Source organism: Pristiophorus japonicus, chromosome 10 (genome assembly GCF_044704955.1).
Source record: "Pristiophorus japonicus isolate sPriJap1 chromosome 10, sPriJap1.hap1, whole genome shotgun sequence".
Lineage (NCBI taxonomy): Eukaryota > Metazoa > Chordata > Chondrichthyes > Pristiophoridae > Pristiophorus > Pristiophorus japonicus.
The window spans coordinates 126,485,411-126,500,880 of record NC_091986.1 but is presented as its reverse complement, the minus strand read 5'-3'; the positions used below and the strand labels follow the sequence as shown (position 1 = coordinate 126,500,880).

Genomic DNA, 15,470 nt, shown 5'->3' with positions numbered 1-15,470 from the left:
TCCAAACAGACCACTAAAGTAATTTAGGACATTTTTCAGAAAAGTATATTAAGTAACTGATCCAACAATTTAGCTTTAAAATAATGGGCGCAAGACAATTGGCATTTCCCTTTATATTGATCATAATGAAACAAGACACTTTGTAGTTAGTGACGTAAAATCAAAAATATAGATTTTTAACATTTCAACCAGGAAATAGTGGTTTCAGCTTTACTTTGGATAATTAGTTTGGTAGTTAACCCAAAAGCAAGATTGTAAAACTATCTTTACAAAAGCTATGAATAGATGGGTCACAAAAAGGGATCATGACATTAATTGCTGCCTCTGCAAGGTAGGGATTGTACGAGAGGAATCTTATTAATTTATAAAATATACATTATAAAGCAATTTATGATGATGATTATGGTACGCGGTTAAGTCATTATGGGCAGATCAACCCGTTATGTCCACTTTAGGTCATATTGAGAATATAATGTAGCACAGTATCATAAATGTTTATGCAACTTTTGAATCCATACCTCCATAATGTCTTTCAAGCTTTCAGTGAAGGCAAGTTCTGCTTCCACCATATAAAACTCAGCTAAATGCCTTCTGGTTTGAGAATTCTCTGCTCGAAATGTCGGTCCAAAGGTATATACTTGAGTGAAAGCCCTAATAAATGAATAAAATCATTTTTTGTTTCTGTACACAATTACTAAGCTTCAGGCATCAATCTAAAAAAAAATACAATTTTCACACTTGTTTTAAGCTTTGTAACAACTTTCTCAGATTTCTAACAATGGCCCGTAATTTGCAGTCAGTGGCAAAGTAAAGGTGTTCGCCGCTGGCCCCGAAGTAAGTTTCCCACAAAGATTTTGCGATCTCTGTGGCAAGAAGTTCGGCTTTTCCGATCTTCAGTTGAGATCACTGCAAATTAATGTGGAATCATTAATACGAGCTCCTATGAAGTCAACAAGCTGTTTAAGGAGTCAATCACAATGCAGAATTCTCTCAGACCGGGAATAAGGAAGTGAATAAGCTCCTTTTATTCAAACTTTAAAAAATTGTTGAGCGAGCAAAACAAAGATTGGGGCTCCCACATGGAGAAAAGTTAAACCGAAAATAATGAACAAACTTTAAATCTTTTTTAAAGTTTCTTAAAAATTGTAATTTTTTATTAAAATGGATAAATTTGACTCCACACAAAATTAAAATTAGTTTTTCAGGGCCATAACATTGGTTTAGGTGTAACGAGGCTTGTAACAGCATATTGACTGCTAAACCAAAGAGTCTAAACTTTTAATGGGTATTTATTTAACAGCGACATTACCACGGAAAAGCCAAAGTTTGTGTCAGTTTCACAGATTTCCCCGATTATACTGATTGCTGGCTGTGGGGGGGTGGGGGGGGGGGTGAGGGCACAGCGCAGCCTGTGTCAGAGCAGTGAATGACAGCCCATAACCTCAGGATTTCTACACACGGATATGCTTGCGCTATATCCCGAAGTTGCGGTCAATTTCAAAGTAGTAATAACAGTGAACCCTGTTCATTCGCCGTTATTACCCACTGCAATCTGTTGCAGTGATACTAATTAACTTCTAGTTTAAAAAAAAACAGGTTTTGGGCAGTTTGAAAAATAAGGGTTTGCAAGGAAATCTCTTATGCTTATGAAAAATAGATTTAATTTTTGGTTAATGTGATTTACAGATTTAATTCAGTGTACAATTTTTAAGTACATACATCATAGTAAGTTTATTATGACCAGATCAGTCTAAAATGAGCAATTTCTTCTCAAGCAAAGCACTAATATAAAGATTGCACAATAATTGAAAAAGGACATAACTCAGTATTCCATCTAACTATGGAAAGTGACGTTCAAACTTGCCATCTGCCCAATGCAGATCAAATTATAGTTTTGCAGACCAAATTAAAATGGTCTAATTCAGAAAATTAAAGGAATTATCAGGATGTATTTCATTAAATCAGAGAATAGCAATAGGGAAGTTCATGTTTTGAAGGTTCTCAGCAGTTGTATGACTGATATACAAAAACATCAGCAAAATATTTTGACATCCTGTAAACATTATGGCCTTGAAATGCCAGAGGTTGGAACCCCCAGAAAAACAATTTAAATGGCCACTTACACCATTTTTCTGGGGACTTCACTGCTCTCCCACAGAAGTTACAGGAGGAGATCTGTTAACAAGCTGTCTTCATCAACAATAATCCTGGTTACAACTAATTCTGTTGAGAATGTGACATAAATGGAATCTTTTCCAAAGTCTGTTGGTTTTTCATGCGGCAACCTGTTCACTTCACTGACATAAATATACTGCATCTTAATTTGTCACCAATGAAAAGGGACTGTGTGTCCTCTCAATACTGGGTCCCACATCAAATTTAGCATGGTCTGACATTTCATTTGTCTTTCTGAATTTGAATTAATTTAAACTGAAATTAGGCCATTTAAAAGTATTTCTTAGCAGAAATGGATCCACAGCACAAAAATGCATGTCATTCAACATAAATTCAGAACTGCACTCAGAGAAGCTATGAGGATAGTGGGTGTACAAAATTCAAACATTTATACTGGTGCAGTGTAGGTGTTCTTCAATATTGGGTCTAAGCACTTTGGGTTCAATTTGTCCCAGTGATTTGCGCCGTTTTTTTGGCGCGCGCCGCTTTTTTAGCCTAAATTTTAAAATCCAAGATTCCCCAAAGATTGTGCGCCAGTGTAACTCAGTTAGTTACGATTTTTTTAGGTTTGTTTTTTTTGCGTCATAGGGAGGGTAACCTGATGTTTGCGCCAGTCTTTCACATTTATGCCAGTTTGGCCAACTTACACTTCTCCTAGGACGGCGTACGTGACCACTTCCAAAAAATCTTCTGGGCACTTAAGAAAAAACAGCGCACATTAAAAAATTGGCGCAGAGAGACGCCATTGTTTTTATGCGAAGTTTTGGAGTCAAGAAAACATTAAATATGCATCAAGCGTAATTTTTTCCAGCTGAGAGAAAATGGAAGTTTCATGCAATTCTTTAATTTTGGATTTAAAAAAAAAAATTTAAATTTATATATATATATATTTTTTTTAAAAAAAAGTGCTACGCCACCACCGATCGCCTCCAAACCGGGCTCGAGGGTTGGAGCGTCGACCGGCAGAATCGGTCCCTCACCCGGACATGGGCTCGGCTTCAAAAGAAGCCCGGGGGGAGGAAGGGGGGTGTTTGTATGTGGGGAAGCTGAACTGAAGGGATGAAAACCCTTATACAGCAAGCAGCATCAAATGAAGCCCGGTCTGGGGGGGCTGGGGTTGGTGTGCTTCCCGATCTAAGCAAGCCTATTGCGCATGCTCAGACCTGGGTGTGGTTCATACTAGGGCGAACTTGGGGAGAGACACAGCAAAGCAACACATCCTGCCTGCTATTTTGAGCTTCTTGCAAAGGTACAATTTAATCCTGGGGGCAATATTGACAATGCCATATCACATGCAAGCCTTCTGCACGATGGTGCTGCGGAGACAATTGATTCGACGTCATCGCATGAGGAATCTCAGAGCACGTAGGATGATGGGCAGGAGGCTTTACCCAAGTCGAGACAGGTGAACATACCTGCGCCCGAGTGATGCACACTGTATGAGAAGTCTGTGTTTCTGCAAAGAAGTTCTAACCGAGATCTGTGAGTTAGTAAAAGCAGACTTGCAACCTAGAAGCATCAGGAGGACTGCTTTGTCACTTGAAGTGAAGGTTACAGCTGCACTTTCATTCTATGCATCTGGATCGTTCCAGGCCAAAACTGGGGATGTGTGCGCCATTTCTCAACATGCAACACATATCTGCATTCAGCAGGTGACTGCTGCACTATATGCCCGGAGGAATGACTACATAATGTTCCCCATGACTGCCCAAGCGTTGTGTGAAAGTGCTGTGGGCTTCTCCAGGATTGCTGGCTTCCTTCCCAAAAGTTACAGGGCTGCATTGATTGTACCCACATCGCCTTGCGAGCACCTTTGGAGGATTCCGGGATGTACAGGAACAGGAAAGGCTTCCATTCTGTTAATGTGCAACTCATGTGATGACATGCATCGCATCATGTTAGTTGATGCAAGATACCTTGGGAGCACCAATGATGCGTTCATCCTATGCGAGAGTGCTATATCTGCTATGTTTCAGCAGCAGCCAGAAGGGCAGAGCTGGGTACAGCCTCAGCACCTGGCTCATGATGCCCCTACACATAACCCAGACGGAAACTGATCAGGAATACAACATGTTGCACATTGCGATGCACAGCATAAGAGAAAGGACCAGTGTCATCTTGAAACAGCGTTTCTGATGCCTGGACCATTCCGGAGGCTGCTTGCAATACTCCCCTGAGATTGGCAGTCAGTTCACTGTTGTGTGCTGCATAATTTAGCCATGATGAGGATGAGGTGATGAAATTACCTAAACCCGGAGCACGACGGCAGAGGATGACAGGCCGTCGTGTCCCTTTAACGACTGCTCGAGCCTTGCGCCAGCAGCTCATCCATGAACGCTTTGCGACCTGAAGGCTGAGGCATCTATTCAAAATGGACCATGTTTACTGTTTGGACTTGTTCCATTATAACACTACAAAATTACAGAACAAATAATGGAAATGATTCTTCTTTACTTCGAAAAGTTGTGTTAATAATGGAATAATAGAAATGATTCAGTTATAATTTAAAATATATTTTATTCAAAAATTTAACACTTGTTTGCACTTAACTTTAAAAAATATTCTTGTATAAAACTTTGAAGTTTTCAGTTAAGATCACTTACAAACTTGAAGATCACTTACAAATTTTTAAACTTGTAAATTTACATAACTTACAAAAAACTTTTCATTTGAGAACAGTTACAACAGTAACAACAACAGCAGCAAAGAAAGGCTGCACCCATCTCTCCTCCACCTTATTCTAAGACCGCCCGCTGCACTTGGTCTTGTTGACTCCACCCCTGCAGGCAGTGGCGCAGTGTTTCTCGGATTGGTACCAAGCTTATTCTTTCGAACATCTCGGGTAATGCGTACTTCTTGATGGGGGGGTGGTAATGTGGAAGGCCCGGCTTGGGCCTCTTCAGAGGCTGGTCTGGGGATTGGAGTGGGAGTGGCAGTTGATCCTGTCAATGGGCACGGGATCTGGGTGTGTTCTCTTATTGCAGCAGCTAACTCTGACATTTCCTCCCTCATGTGCCCTGACAGTGTGTCAACTACCTCCAACATTCCCTCCCTCATGTTCCCCAACAGTGTTCCCATTTCTTGTGGGAGTGTTATTTCTCCCGACACCTCATCACCCACCCCACTGATGGTATCCGGGAGTGATTGTGTAAGGTCAATGCTCTCCGCACTCATTGCCATCATCTGAACCACATCTGATAGATCCTGCACCTCGGGAGAATGCTGTAGAGCTCTCCTTCCCCGCCTCACCCTGGGTGTGGGCTTGCTGCATCCCACTGGGACCCACAGCCTCAGACTGTGGGAAATCATGGAATATCCCAAACACTCGTACCACTCAGGAAAGGGGCTAGCACCTCAAAGGGCAGCACCTGCACCTCCTCCAGAGTGAGTACAACAGTGGGGGCTTTATCGATCAGGGTTGCGCCTCCCCCTCACCCCATCTCTTGGTCTGGAAGGTGGGATTGGAAGATGTTCTACTCTTCAGGCTTGTCCGCGTCTGAATCTTCTGCATCGTCAGGGTCGGACTCAAGTTCTGCAAAATATAACAGAACAAACAAATAGTTAGCAGCAGAGGGGGCAGGATGGGTGGCATGAGTAGGCTCACTCAGCGCAGGCAGCAGGCTGATTTGAAGGACCACAATGAATGATAGCACATTGCATCAACCAAAGTGTAGCTGACAGAGATATCCCCATGATCATGAAGCACGGCTAGCCCTTGCTATACTTAACATTTAGCAAAGCCAAACTGCTCTCGCTTTCTCTCTCTCTCTCTCGTCACTGGGTGCAGATTTGCCGGGCCTCCTCCTGTTCGAGTATCTTTCCCTTTGTTGTGTGCCACCTTCCTCTACAAGGATGAAAATATAACTTTTTAAGAGAGGGTGTCTTTCTGCTGGGTGGGACATATACAGATGGTCACATTTACAATTGCAATTCCAGTGAATAAATGAAAATATTACATAGAAACATAGAAAATAGGTGCAGGAGTAGGCCATTCGGCCCTTCTAGCCTGCACCGCCATTCAATGAGTTCATGGCTGAACATGCAACTTCAGTGCCCCCTTCCTGCTTTCTCGCCATACCCCTTGATCCCCCTAGTAGTAAGGACTTCATCTAACTCCATTTTGAATATTTTTAGTGAATTGGCCTCAACAACTTTCTGTGGTAGAGAATTCCACAGGTTCACTACTCTCTGGGTGAAGAAGTTTCTCCTCATCTCGGTCCTAAATGGCTTACCCCTTATCCTTAGACTGTGACCCCTGGTTCTGGACGTCCCCAACATTGGGAACATTCTTCCTGCATCTAACCTGTCTAAACCCGTCAGAATTTTAAACGTTTCTATGAGGTCCCCTCTCATTCTTCTGAACTCGTGAATACAAGCCCAGTTGATGCAGTCTTTCTTGATAGGTCAGTCCCACTATCCCGGGAATCAGTCTGGTAAACCTTCACTGCACTCCCTCAATAGCAAGAATGTCCTTCCTCAAGTTAGGAGACCAAAACTGTACACAATACTCCAGGTGTGGCCTCACCAAGGCCCTGTACAACTGTAGCAACACCTCCCTGCCCCTGTGCTCAAATCCCCTCGCTAAGGCGGCCAACATGCCATTTGCTTTCTTAACCGCCTGCTGTACCTGCATGCCAACCTTCAATGACTGATTTACCATGACACCCAGGTCTCGTTGCACCTCCCCTTTTCCTAATCTGTCACCATTCAGATAATAGTCTGTCTCTCTGTTTTTACCACCAAAGTGGATAACCTCACATTTATCCACATTATACTTCATCTGCCATGCATTTGCCCACTCACCTAACCTATCCAAGTAACTCTGCAGCCTCATAGCATCCTCCTCGCAGCTCACACTGCCACCCAACTTAGTGTCATCCGCAAATTTGGAGATACTACATTTAATCCTCTCGTCTAAATCATTAATGTACAGTGTAAACAGCTGGGGCCTCAGCACAGAACCTTGCGGTACCCCACTAGTCACTGCCTGCCATTCTGAAAAGTACCCATTTACTCCTACTCTTTGCTTCCTGTCTGACAACCAGTTCTCAATCCACGTCAGCACACTACGCCCAATCCCACGTGCTTTAACTTTGCACATTAATCTCTTGTGTGGGGCCTTGTCCAAAGCCTTCTGAAAGTCCAAATACACCACATCAACTGGTTCTCCCTTGTCCACTCTACTGGAAACATCCTCAAAAAATTCCAGAAGATTTGTCAAGTATAATTTCCCTTTCACAAATCCATGCTGACTTGGACCTATCATGTCACCTCTTTCCAAATGTGCTGCTATGACATCCTTAATAATTGATTCCATCATTTTACCCACTACTGATGTCAGGCTGACCGGTTTATAATTCCCTGTTTTCTCTCTCCCTCCTTTTTTTTTTTAAAGTGGGGTTACATTGGCTACCCTCCACTCCATAGGAACTGATCCAGAGTCTGTGGAATGTAGGAAAATGACTGTCAATGCATCCGCTATTTCCAAGGCCACATACTTAAGTACTCCGGGATGCAGTCCATCAGGCCCTGGGGATTTATCGGCCTTCAATCCCATCAATTTCCCCAACACAATTTCCCGACTAATAAAGATTTTCCTCAGTTCCTCCTCCTTACTAGACCCTCTGACCCCTTTTATATCCGGAAGGTTGTTTGTGTCCTCCTTAGTGAATACCGAACCAAAGTACTTGTTCAATTGGTCTGCCATTTCTTTGTTCCCCGTTATGACTTCCCCTGATTCTGACTGCAGGGGACCTACGTTTGTCTTTACTAACCTTTTTCTCTTTACATATCTATAGAAACTTTTGCAATCCGTCTTAATGTTCCCAGCAAGCTTCTTCTCGTATTCCATTTTCCCTGCCCTAATCAAACCCTTTGTCCTCCTCTGCTGAGTTCTAAATTTCTCCCAGTCCCCGGGTTCGCTGTTATTTCTGGCCAATTTGTATGCCACTTCCTTGGCTTTAATACTATCCCTGATTTCCCTTGATAGCCACGGTTGAGCCACCTTCCCTTTTTTATTTTTACGCCAGACAGGAATGTACAATTGTTGTAGTTCATCCATGCGGTCTCTAAATGTCTGCCATTGTCCATCCACAGTCAACCCCTTAAGTATCATTCGCCAATCTATCCTAGCCAATTCACGCCTCATACCTTCAAAGTTACCCTTCTTTAAATTCTGGACCATGGTCTCTGAATTAACTGTTTCATTCTCCATCCTAATGCAGAATTCCACCATATTATGGTCACTCTTCCCCAAGGGGCCTCGCACAACGAGATTGCTAATTAATCCTCTCTCATTACACAACACCCAGTCTAAGATGGCCTCCCCCCTAGTTGGTTCCTCGACATATTGGTCTAGAAAACCATCCCTTATGCACTCCAGGAAATCCTCCTCCACCGTATTGCTTCCAGTTTGGCTAGCCCAATCTATGTGCATATTAAAGTCACCCATTATAACTGCTGCACCTTTATTGCATGCACCCCTAATTTCCTGTTTGATGCCCTCCCCAACATCACTACAACTGTTTGGAGGTCTGTACACAACTCCCACTAATGTTTTTTACCCTTTGGTGTTCTGCAGCTCTACCCATATAGATTCCACATCATCCAAGCTAATGTCTTTCCTAACTATTGCATTAATCTCCTGTTTAACCAGCAATGCTACCCCACCTCCTTTTCCTTTTATTCTATCCTTCCTGAATGTTGAATACCCCTGGATGTTGAGTTCCCAGCCCTGATCATCCTGGAGCCATGTCTCTGTAATCCCAATCACATCATATTTGTTAACATCTATTTGCACAGTTAATTCATCCACCTTATTACGGATACTCCTTGTATTAAGATACAAAGCCTTCAGGCTTGTTTTTTTAACACCCTTTGTCCTTTTAGAATTTTGCTGTACAGTGGCCCTTTTTGTTCTTTGCCTTGGGTTTCTCTGCCCTACACTTTTCCTCATCTCCTTTATGTCTTTTGCTTTTGTCTCCTTTTTGTTTCCCTCTGTCTCACTGCATTGGTTCCCATCCCCCTGCCATATTAGTTTAACTCCTCCCCAACAGCACTAGCAAACACTCCCCCTCGGACATTGGTTCCAGTCCTGCCCAGGTGCAGATCGTCCGGTTTGTACTGGTCCCACCTCCCCCAGAACCGGTTCCAATGCCCCAGGAATTTGAATCCCTCCTTGCTGCACCACTGCTCAAGCCACGTATTCATCTGCGCTATCCTGCGATTCCTACTCTGACTAGCACGTGGCACTGGTAGCAATCCCGAGATTACTACTTTTGAGGTCCCACTTTTTAATTTAGCTCCTAGCTCCTTAAATTCTTTTCGTAGGAGCTCAGCCCTTTTTTTACCTATGTCGTTGGTACCAATGTGCACCATGACAACTGGCTGTTCTCCCTCCCTTTTTAGTATGTCCTGCACCCGCTCCGAGACATCCTTGACCCTTGCACCAGGGAGGCAACATACCATCCTGGAGTCTCGGTTGCGGCCGCAGAAACGCCTATCTATTCCCCTCACAATTGAATCCCCTATCACTATCGCTCTCCCACTCTTTTTCCTGCCCTCCTGTGCAACAGAGCCAGCCACGGTGCCATGACCCTGACTGCTGCTGCCCTCCCGAGTCATCTCCCCCAACAGCACTCAAAGCGGTGTATCTGTTTTGCAGGGGGATGACCACAGGGGACCCCTGCACTACCTTCCTTGCACTATTCTTCCTGCTGGTCTTCCATTCCCTAGCTGGCTGTGGATCCTTCTCCTGTGGTAAGACCAACTCGCTACATTGTGCTACTCACATCGTTCTCAGCATCGTGGATGCTCCAGAGTGAATCCACCCTCAGCTCCAATTCCGCAACGCGGTCAGTCAGGAGCTGGAGGCGGATACACTTCCTGCAGACGTAGTCGTCAGGGACACCGGAAGTGTCCCTGAGTTCCCACATGGTACAGGAGGAGCATATCACGTGACCGAGCTCCCCTGCCATGACTTAACCCTTAGATACACTTAAATTGGCAACAACAATGTTAAAAGTTACTGACTGATATAAAAAAGAAAAGAAAAGAAAAAGAAAAGCTACTCACCAATCACTTACCCCCTTGGCTGTGACATCACCTTTCTGTTTCTTTCGTCTTTTTTGCCCTCTCCCTGTCGCTGCACCGGCCACGTCTCTCCACGCACCTCCCGACGTCTCTCGCGGCCTTTTGTAGGCCTCTCGCCGACCCCGGACTCACGTCTCTCCACGCACCTCCCGACTTACTTATACTAACTACTTGACCAAGGTCTTCCCACTTCTTTTTGCACTGGCGTCCAGACCTCGGGGTGGTCACCATTGCACAGTAATCTTCTGCAAGTTGGTTCCAGCATTTCTTTTGATGAAACTTTTGTGTCACCTCTGTTGGTGTCCAGCTTGTGCCACCTGGCCTCAATTACAGTAAGTAGTGCCTCCACTTCATCCTATAAGAAATTCTTGGTCCCTGAGCCGCATTGCATCTTGTATTGCAGCTCCGATTGTTCCAATGAGAATTAAAGTTCTCACACACAACTGGCTCTTTAAAAATGGCCAAATGCAGACTGGGAGCTGTACTGGGCATGCACGCCCATAGTAATCACGTCAAAAACTTCTTTTTTTTTTGCGCATGCGCAGAAGGGGAGCGGGGGGCATCGTCTTTTCGGTGCAGACATTAGGCTCCACCCCCCCAAAACTAAAGGACAGGCTGCGCGGTGCCAATTTCAAAAAATAGAACGGGGAAACTGGCTAGTTATTTTTTTGGAGTAGTTAGAGCCAAAAAAAACAGGCGTAACTGTGGCAATACGCCAAAAAACGGCATTAGGCTCAAATTTCCCCAGTTATTTGCGCCGTTTTTTTTGGCCTAAATTAAAATATCCAAGTTTCCCCAAAGATTGTGTGCCAGTGTAACTCAGTTAGTTACGATGTTTTTAGGTTAGTTTTTTTTTTAACAACCTCATTGGGGGCATAACCTGCCATCTGCGCAAATCCTGGCAAGTTTGGCCAGCTCCGATTTACTCCAATTTTTCTTAGGACGGCGTATGTGACCTCTGTGGAAAAACCCTCTGCGCAATTAAGAAAATCCGCGCAGGTAAGGAAATCAGAGCAGCAGATGCACTTCCAGGGCCCGGACAGCAGCAGCAGAGAAGGGAGAGAGAGTGGGAGAGGCGGGGGGAGGGGGAGCCAGAACCGGCACTGGCAGGGGAGGGAAGCCTTTCATTCAGAGTTAGGAGCGGGTACCAGGAGGGGGGTGGCCCTTCGGCCTGGGACAGTAGCAGGTACCGGCAGCAGGAGGCCCTTCGGCTTGGGATAGTAGCGGGTACCGGGAGGGAGGAGGCCCTTCGGCTTAGGATAGTAGCAGGTACCAGGAGGGAGGAGGGCCTTCGGCTTGGGATAGTAGCGGGTACCGGGAGGGAGGAGGCCCTTCGGCTTGGGATAGTAGCGGGTACCAGGAGGGAGGAGGCCCTTCGGCCTGGGATAGTAGCGGGTACCGGGAGGGAGGAGGCCCTTCGGCTTGGGATAGTAGCGGGTACCGGCACCAGCACTGGGAGGGGGAGAGAGACACTTTTGTCATAAACACTAATAATTTAACGGGGGTAAGTTGCTGTAATGTGTAAGGATCTTGTGCAGGTTGTTGTGAGCTGGCCAGAATGTGTTGTATGTGTCCCTTTCCAGCCTCAGCCCGCAGTGTATCCCTGGTTACCCGATCTTTCTGGCGCAGATCTTAGGCTCCACCCCCAAAGCTAAAGGACAGGCTACACATTGTCTAAAATCAACAATTCAAACGGGGAAACTTGGATGATTTTTTTTTGGCGTAGTTGGGCCCCCAAAATCTGGGTGTAACTCTTCAAGTACGCCAAAAAACAGCTTTGGGGAAAATTGAGCCCCAGAAATTGGGGAGCTCCAGGTTTCATTTTAAATAAATCAAAAAAGTTATGCATTTTTATGTAAATTGAATTCGAATTAGGTCAAATATTAATCCATCCACATTTTATAGTCTTCACAGTCAAAGTACTAATCCTATGTTACTGAAGCAACAGGTATTTAAATAGCATGCTTCTATTTTTACAGAAAAATTACAAGGTGTATTGAAATGAATATGGATAATTTTTGAAAAATAGAAAACATTTACTAAACTATTCCCTAAAATTATGGCAATAGTACATTACCTATATCATCCTTTTGAAATATCAGACTTCTAGATGAAGTTATAATGGAAAAGATTCACACCAACATCAGAGATGATGCTGACAATTCTACTTTCTTTCTCTTCCTATACTGTGGCAATGTAAAAGGACAGGATGCTAGTTCAGTTATTGGAGAAATATCTAATGAACATTAGCAGAAGTAACTCAAGTAATCAAGATATCTTAATAGGTAAAACAAAGAGTCTTTTCAGGCTTTATACTGCTGAGGGAAGTAATTAAGAGTTACTGTGAAATGCATTTTTAAAAATACATTTCTGGGATGTGGGCAACACTGGCAAAGCAGCATGTACTTTTTATCCCTGGTTGCTCGGAGGGCATCAAGTGTTAACCACATAGTGTGGGATGGGTGACACATATAGGTCAGACCAAGTCAGGGTAGCAGGCTCCCTTCCCTGAAGGGGATAAGTAAACCAGTTGGATTTTTGTGACAATCTAGCAACTTTCATGGCCATTTTTTCTGGTACTAGCCCATGTATTACTAGAGTTATTTAATTCAGTTTCACAATTTACCATAATGACATTTGTACTCAGGACTTTCAGATTGCTACTCAGTACCATAACAATAACTACAACCAATAGTGTACCATTCCAATTAAGGAAATTTAATTTACTTTGGCCAATTAGGTTCACTTAGCACAGCAGGCTATCTTCAATAAACAGAATGATCGCACCCTCTAAATATAGTCAAGCAGAACATAAGTTAAAACTGTAAAAAGCTCAACGATAAATACCACTTGCATTTTGTCCCTGCCACCACCTCTTCTCTCTTTTGTCCCAGTAAAGTATGATAAATAATACAGCTTTATGATATTTTCCTCTGAATTGTACTATTTGCATTAACCTGTACTTCATACTTTCAAAGATAAACTTAATAATTCAATAGTAAGATTTACTGCAATGATGTGGTATCATCATCATAGGCGGTCCCTTGAGCGAGGATGACTTGCTAGCAAGAGTTCATAGATATTTCAATGAAGGACCCGATGTTCCAGTCCTGAACTCCAATTCGGGGGTGGAAGATGCCTGTGCATGGATTTTTTTTTAAACCTGTGGTGACCGTTGCACATCGGCCACCACACGGGCTCGACAGAGCTAGGCCTTTATCCAGTGGCAAGGGTTGAACCAGGACTGGAGACTTACTCTGCTGCACGGACCGAGTGCGCACACATATTGCAGTGTGGGCAGGCCCGTGCTGTTTTTGGGCCCAGCACTCTTTTGGGCCCCGTACCCTCATTCACCGCACTTTCGCCCACGATGTTCCAGGGCCCGGCGCTCCAACTCTATTTGTAGCCCCGACCTGCAGTGGTGTTCTCACACAGGTCGGGACGACCCATGTTTCAGGGCCCGGCGCTCCAGCTCTGTTTATACCTTGTGTGAGAACACTATCGCAGGTCCGGGCTATAAATAGACTGGTGCACCGGGCCCTGGAACATTGTGGGTCGCCCCGACCTGTGGAGTGGTATCGGAATTGTGGCATGGTGTTTTGATTCCCCCTGCCAGTATATGAGAGCAATCATTACTCTTCCAAATGGTTTTCTCCACACATTTCCATGACTATGTTTTTCATATTGAAATTGAGGAAGAACCACACAGAAAGGCAAAACGTTGCACTCTTAAGAAAGCCCAATCTAATTATACCAATCATTTTCAGTTCAGTTTTACCTCCTGACACCTTTTTGGTATTTCAAAATAAACACCAGCAAGGGAAGAGAAGAAAACGTACATGCAGAGAAGATATGAGAATTATTGATGAGCAGACTCTTTTCCTTTGCTCAGTAATACTCAAAACTCTGCAAATACTCATCAAGCATATGTAACAGGAGTACAAAATCAATGTTAATCCCTGTTCAACATGACATCTGGTGCAAGCTAGATCTGCTGCAAAAATATACGATGAAGTTTCACAGTTCGAACTGCCTGATTATCAAAGCAAAAACATTTTTTTTTCGGTAACTTTTTCTACTGGGAGAGTAACAGCAATGATAGTGCTGCCAACAATAAGAGAAATACATGGAATATTAAAGGATTGGTGGTGATTTTATTCCATACAAGATTAGGTCGGATTATGTCCTGCAGGGGTATAAAAATCAAAAGGGAGTGTGTAGAGGAAGAGTCAGAAATTGTGCTTTAGGCACTACAGGTAAAGGGAAAACTAAAAGATACGGGGCTAGAATTTTGACGACTTTGCGACCGGGATTTCGCCACGATTTGACCCTTCGGTGCGAAAACCCAATCGGCTGGATTGTCGGTGACCTTTCGTGGTGGCGCTGCCATGTACCGCCGGGGAGAGGAGTGCAGACGTGCAACACCTGAAATAGCGTGTGATCGATTTTTGGGTCTCTCCGCACCCGTATTCTGCATCCAGACTACCGACAGGATAAAATATGTGGTGCAGCCCTGCCAGCAACGGTAAGTATGAAGACCTGCAAAAAAGGCAAGTTAGTTTTTATTTTTTAAATTCTTTTTCAGCGATTTAGTAGGCAAGGGTTTTGTGAATGTTTTTTTTTGCAATTTTTTTGTTGTTGTTTTTCCCCCCCTCCCAAGGCCTCTCTTGCAGCGCTATTGGCCCCAGATTAAGTTGCTGAAATTCGCCCTCGTGAAATGCAGGTTTTTACTGCTGCGCAAATTAAAGGCCGAAAAGCGGGCCTAAAAATGGTAGCGAAGCAAAAACGGTAATTTTACATCAGAACATAAGAAATAGGAGCAGGAGTAGGCAATTTGGCCCTCGAGCCTGCTCCGCCATTTAATAAGGTCAGGGCTGATCTGATCATTGACTCAGCTCCACTTCCCCGCCCACGCCCCATAACCCTTTATTCCCTTATCGCTCAAAAATCTGCCTATCTCCACCTTAAATATATTCAATGACCCAGCCTCCACAGTTCTTGGGACAGAGAATTCCACAGATTTACAACTCTCAAAGAAATTCCTCCTCATTTCAGTTTTAAATGGGTGGCCCCTTATTCTGAGACTATGCCCCCTAGTTTTAGTTTCCCCATGAGTGGAAATATCCTCTCTGCATCCACCTTGTCGAGCTCCCTCATTATCTTATATGTTTCGATAAGATCACCTCTCATTCTTCTGAACTCCA

General features: G+C 44.0%; 1 protein-coding gene across 2 annotated transcripts in view; it reads right to left on the bottom strand.

Annotated features, from left to right (window-relative positions):
- The window catches only part of nars2 (asparaginyl-tRNA synthetase 2, mitochondrial), a 125,875-nt gene that overhangs the window by 40,263 nt on the left and 70,142 nt on the right, over positions 1-15,470 (bottom strand). For both annotated transcript variants that reach the window (XM_070892066.1, XM_070892067.1), the window contains exon 7: positions 519-651. In XM_070892066.1, the coding sequence (XP_070748167.1) occupies positions 519-651 (133 nt within the window). The remainder of the gene's footprint in view (positions 1-518; positions 652-15,470) is intronic.